The 6,194-nt window shown below is 38.0% G+C and overlaps 1 protein-coding gene across 1 annotated transcript; it reads left to right on the top strand.

Annotated features, from left to right (window-relative positions):
• The first annotated feature begins 4,897 nt into the window (after positions 1-4,897).
• Positions 4,898-6,194, top strand: LOC141653503 (small heat shock protein, chloroplastic-like). Its single transcript, XM_074461283.1, has 2 exons — positions 4,898-5,202; positions 5,614-6,194. The coding sequence occupies exons 1-2, from the start codon at positions 4,986-4,988 to the stop codon at positions 6,024-6,026; spliced, it is 630 nt and encodes a 209-aa protein (XP_074317384.1). The 5' UTR covers positions 4,898-4,985; the 3' UTR covers positions 6,027-6,194.

The following is a 6,194-nucleotide window of genomic DNA, read 5'->3' as shown; positions in this document are numbered from 1 at the left end:
TGTTTTTCCACCTTGACTTGGACTTGAACATTGGGCTTTGACTTTTGCATTAGGCTTCAATTGTAATTCCCACTTCAATTCAACAAATTTTCATGCAAACACCCATTCAAACACTTCCATGCTAGTCCAATATTAGGTCTTGTTTAGCTTAGTGGACTTAGTGTACAAAATGATAGGAAAAAGCCTCTAAATGCTTAGATTCCTACAAAAACATGTTAAGACAAGCAAATACACTAGAACAACAAATATTAGCTTATGACACTATGATGAGTGCTAAATAACAAATAAAATGGAGCTAATATAGGGGATGAAAGTATATAAAATATGCACTTATCAGCCTCACAAATCGGTAACGGCCCATGACGTGCTTTGGCAAACCAAGGTTCCGTGGGAGAAGTGCCGCCGCCTCGAAACCAACACACGGGTGCGCGCGGCGCCGGTGGCTCATGTCCACAATTAACAATAGATAATTAAATTCCATACACATGGCACTACTCCTTTAACAACCTGCTCATATCCATTGTACCCCTCTCTTAACAACGTACCGCCACTTTGTAATAGTACCCTTCCCTCGACAACGTACATATTACCGATCATCCCAGAGTAAAACTCCCTTAACAACGTACATCTCACCACAACACCTCCCATCACAATTCCACATTCATAATCAACAGTAATAATTAATCTCATCTCGTCATAATTACACATCCACAATAATAATTATAACAACTTAGCATAATATAATTTCTCCCCTTCCAAACAATTAAAACAATATCAATATGTAAACAATTCACCTTAATATATCATTCTCCATATCATACAATAACATACACAAACCACATATGAGAGTTGATTAGGATTTATCCCTACCTGGCAAGCAATAAATCCAATTAATGCAGCTTAAATCCGATTTAAAGAATTCCTTTAACGTAACCGTCACCTAACAACATAATAATAAAAAATATAAATTACTAACTATTAATTATGTACCACAATTGAATTAATTATAAATTAATTACGTCGATTATTTTCCCATGTAAATTAAAATAAAAAACCCGTTTAAAAATTAAATCCAAACACCTAATTTCAAACCCATCACAACCAACCCTTTTAATCCCCATATACACGATTTAAAACCGTGTCCAACACCCCTCCTTAAACCCGCCAAAACCCGTCACCACTAGCCACCACGACACCACTCAACCCACCCACCACTACCCTACACCACGACGCACCCAACCAGTCCCTAACCACCACCCTAACCGCCCCCTACAACCCATACAACCACCCCTATTCTCCCTCACACCCGACATCAACTAACAACACAAACACATATTCTCCCTTAGCCACCCTCACGACAACGAGTGGCCACCACCGGGGTCTCCCTTGACCCACGGTGGTTCCACCAGCTACCACGACAGCCCAGGTCAACCACGACCAAGGTATAAACAAACCACGACTAAAACCAATTACAAACACCACAAAACAACCACAATCTCGACACCACCGCACTAACCACCACCTTCAGCCACCGCGTTACCACCTCTAGGACCGCCCATTGCCGACAAGACCAACCACCCAGGTCCTACGCCATATCGATAAAAATACCATGTTTAAATTCTGTCTTAAAACCCTACGGCAACCACCCTTTAGAGGCCCAATACACCACCCACGGTGGTCAACGACAGTCAAATACAGTCTTACTTGAATCACGGTGGACAAAGGCAGCTACTAAGGTCAACGGCGTGTGTCATAGTGGTCTATGCGGTGCTCATACGATAACTTAATTGAATAGCACGATATAAAATACGACGATATTACGTTAATTAATTTAGCGAGGTTAAAGCTCCTTCCGTCTCCTAGATCTCCTTTTTCTATCTTTAATGATTTACTTTTCAGATTTCTTTGTATTTATAGGCTAGGTTTGGGATGTATAAGTCACCAATTAGGAAAATATTACCTTATTACTATTACTATTAGGAAATACAACTATTATTAATAGTGTTATTTCATGACAATAATCCAAACTATGCCCCCGCTTCTCATATTAATCCATACTATTGTTTAACTCGGAAAAATCTGAATTATGGCATCATTTTACTTATACTGAACTAGTCCAATTTTGACTGGTAACAACAGGTAATGTAAAGGGTCATTTTGCTCTGGGTCCTTGTTTTTATTTTCTCTCCCTCGTGTTCTATTATTTGCTCCCGAAGAGGCATTCTCTTTCCATGTTTTCTTCTTCTTCCTTCTTACGGTTCATTGTCCCTCAATTTCTCTATTTTTCTTCTTGTTTTTCCCAAATATATTCTCTAATTTTATTCGTCGTCCTTGATTTTATTTTGTCCTTCTATTCCTTCTTCTCAAGGCAACAATGCCTGCAATTCTAATTAACCCATTAAATTCTTCTTCTTCTTCTTCTATTAATAATAAAATGTTTATACACAAATTTCTACTTATTTCATCATCAGTTCTATGCTTACATTATTGTGCCTCCATTGATGAGCAAGGTCAAGCTCTTCTTCAATGGAAATAAACCTTAAAGACATCATCTTTAGATGTTTTCAAGACATGGGTAATTTCTGATAATAACCCATGTAAATGGTTTGGTGTGAAATGTGATAAAAATGGTGATGTTGAGTTAAGTATAAGATCAGTAGACTTAAAGGTTCATTATTACATCAAATATGCAAATTTTGAAGTCAGAATCTTTGATTGGAGAATTTGATAATCAACTCGGTGGAAAAATTCCTGCAAGTATTGGGAGATTAGAGAATTCACAAGTGTTCAGATTTGGTGGCAATCAGAATCTTACGGGAGAACTTCCCTCTGAGATTAGGAGTTGCAGTAATTTAGTAATGCTTGGTATTGTGGGTAGCATTCCTGAAGAATTTGGAAACTGTACTAGTTTTCCTGTCATTGATTTGTCAAAAAAATTTGATTACAAGAAGCATACCATTAGGAAATCTGTTGGGTTTGCAGGAGTTATAGCTGAGTATTCCATTGGAACTTCCTTATTATAAGCCGAAATCATTTGAACCAAAATCAAACTTAAGCCAAAATCATTTGACATAAAGTATTCCAACTTCCTTAAATGGATGCTCAACACAGTGATGAATTTGGGGAGATGAATAAGATCTACTAATGATTTAAGGGGTTTTCAAATTGATTAAAGGGGGGGAGAGAGGTAGGCAATGGCATTACCTGCTTCTTTGAAATAACTAAAAGGGAACCGGTTACACAGGTCACCCTTCCAATAGTGTAGTACAAGAAAAATGATGTCAAAGTCCGGATTTTTCTGAGTTAAACACGAGATTGGATTAATATGAGAAGGAGGGGCATAGTTTGGATTATTGTCATGAAATAACCCTTATTAATATTAATATTATTATTATTATTTTTTTGCAGGAAAATTAGGATCAATATATTAAGATAGGAAATGTTACAAGTACAAGATCCTAGTCACCTACAAGGGAGCCAGTGAGGCCACCTATTACAACATTAACAACCAAAATAGAGGAAACCACTACAACACACTTAGCCATGAGAGAGTCTAAGGGAGACCAAAAACTTGATTTTTCGAATGAGGGTAAGTGGAGCAGCTTGAGCACCTGTGAAAATGCGCTTATTTCGTTCCCTCCAGAGAAGATATATAGCACACATCAAAGCACACCGGCGTTGCTTCTTCAGCAGACTTTGCCCACGATTGTAAACTTTAAACCAATGGAAAATTCGAGGGAGGTAAACACATGGGGTAGCCCTGAGCCAGAGAGCAACAGCTCGCCAAATAGTAGCAGAAAAAGGGCATTCAAAGAAGATGTGATAGTGTGTTTCCAGGGAACATTCACAGAGAACACACTTGTTCACCATGAACAACCCTCTACTACACAGCTTGTCCACGGTTGGTAGTCTCCCCTGTGTAGCCAAAGTCCCAATGATGCTATGCTTTGGATAACAAAAGGAGTCCCAAATAATCCTGCTTTGAGAGAAAGGAACCCCCTTGATCCTAATCATCTCATAAAACTTGTCTTTATAATCAGGGGACAGGAGGAATTGGTGAGCTTTTGCAGGGCTACTAAGGAGCTGAATCAGGAGGTCCCTACACTTAATGATGCTACCCCAAAACCAGGAATAGGCAGCAGTAAGATGGAATCCCCATAAGATTTTACTCATATTATTAAAATCAGTGTGTGCTTTTCATTTTTTTATTCTTTAAATTTTTTACTCCGTTTAAATTGTTACTCCGTATATTGTAACAAAAATTACAAAAATAGTTATATGCTTCAAATGCGTAAATATGAACATAAGTTTTTGTAACTAAACTAACATTCTTCTTTTTTAATCATAAACTTATTCTGAGTAAAAATGTAAAATTCGTTCTATTTTAATTCTTAGTATTTTTACACATTAACAATTGTAGATAATTATAAATAAAATTCAAAGTTCATTTATATATTATTATTATTAGCTCTAATTGTTAAGTTCTCTTAACATGACATTCTAAAATACCGTGCATTCGCACGGGCTCTATACTAGTTATAGATTAAATCTTTGATTTTTTTTTAGAGATTGAGAATTAAAGTAGTTGAAAAAATGATATTGAGGGAGAAGATGATTGAGTAATTAGAGAAGAGTTAGAAAAATATGGAGAGAAGTTAGAAGGAGGAAGAGAGTTACGTTAAATTTGTTTTATAACGGGTGGTATAGTCTATTAACTGATGACGTTCCTCTCTCTGAAAATTTTCATTTGTCAAATGTAAATGACATGCTTGGTTGCTTGCGCCAAAAGAAGCCTCACAAATCTCACATCGACCTTCACTCCAGAACCTTCTCTTCCAGCCCCTTCTTAAACCTTCTACAACCTTCCATTTCCCTCCTATATATACACTCTCCGCCTTATCCATCCTCGTCACTCACCAATCACCACTACAAAATATCTCAAACCTCAACTTATCTCTCACAACAAGCTTCCTAAATCAGCTTCAATGGCATCCTCAATCGCTCTCCGACGACTTGCCGGAAAAGATATTCTCACCGGCAACATTTCTCGGCCACTTCGCTCAATTTCTATTGTTCCCTTGGTTTCTCGCTCCTTCAACACTAACGCTCAGATAACTAGAGTTGAGGATGATGAAGACGACGACGATCGTTCTCATCGTTCTGTTTCTCGCCCTGGTCGCGATTTTCCAGGATTTCTCTCAGGTAGTTGTCTTTCGCTTCTTGTCCTATTTCTCGTCTCAATTATTGTCTCGATCAACTTATCGATTATCGGTATAATGTCTAAAATCGGTGATATAATCCCGAAGTCTGATTCATAATGGTCTTAATTCAATTTACGAGGAATGTCGATCGATGTAACGCAATTTGTGACGCACTGTTATACTAAATTCTTCGGTTATTGGTATATTGTTGAGAATCGGTGATGTAATTCGGAACTCGTATTAATAATTTCCGTATTTGAATTTTCTCCGTAATAATGATCGATTAAAGATGCGTTATGATGCTCTGTCTTCGATATTTTCTTCGAAAATTGGTGATATAATTGAGAATCTTCATTATGAAGAACATGAGTTTGAGATTGAGGCTAATTTTGTTAATGTATTTGGACGACAGATGTGTTTGATCCATTTGCTCCGACCAGAAGCGTAAGCCAGCTGATGAACATAATGGACCAGCTCGTAGACAATCCAATCCTCGCTGCGACACGTGGAGGAGGAATGCGGCGAGGGTGGGACGTTAAAGAGGACGAGGAGGCGCTGCTGCTGAAGGTTGACATGCCAGGGTTAGGCAAGGAGGACGTGAAGGTGTCGGTGGAAGAGAACACTCTGATTATCAGAGGAGAAGGCGAGAAAGAGACGGAGGAAGAGGAGAGTCGTAGGAGGTACTCGTCTCGAATTGACCTGACACCGAATATGTATAAGGTTGATGGGATTAAGGCTGAGATGAAGAATGGTGTGCTTAAGGTGGTTGTTCCTAAGGTTAAAGAAGATGAAAGGAAGGATGTTTTCCAAGTTCAGATTGACTAATTTAGAAATGTTCCCAAGTTGAGTTAGAGGGTTAATACTTGTTTTTATAGCAGAGTTTTTGTGTGGTCTAGTTTGGAAGTCGGTTTGAGTCAATAAATTGTATCTTTTGGAGCGTTTTTTTTTTGGCTCAATTCTAATGTGTGTTTAATCTATTGTCTTTGCTCCACA

The sequence above is a fragment of the Silene latifolia genome, chromosome 4 (genome assembly GCF_048544455.1).
Source record: "Silene latifolia isolate original U9 population chromosome 4, ASM4854445v1, whole genome shotgun sequence".
NCBI lineage: Eukaryota > Viridiplantae > Streptophyta > Magnoliopsida > Caryophyllales > Caryophyllaceae > Silene > Silene latifolia.
The sequence above is the reverse complement of the archived record's forward strand: the minus strand, read 5'-3'. Positions and strand labels throughout refer to the sequence as shown.

Bases quoted from the DNA above. Each gene is read 5' to 3' on its own strand.
- LOC141653503 (XM_074461283.1), top strand. From the start codon at position 4,986: ATGGCATCCTCAATCGCTCTCCGACGACTTGCCGGAAAAGATATTCTC. The intron at 5,203-5,613 runs GTAGTTGTCTTT...TTTGGACGACAG, and splicing joins TTTTCCAGGATTTCTCTCAG to ATGTGTTTGATCCATTTGCT.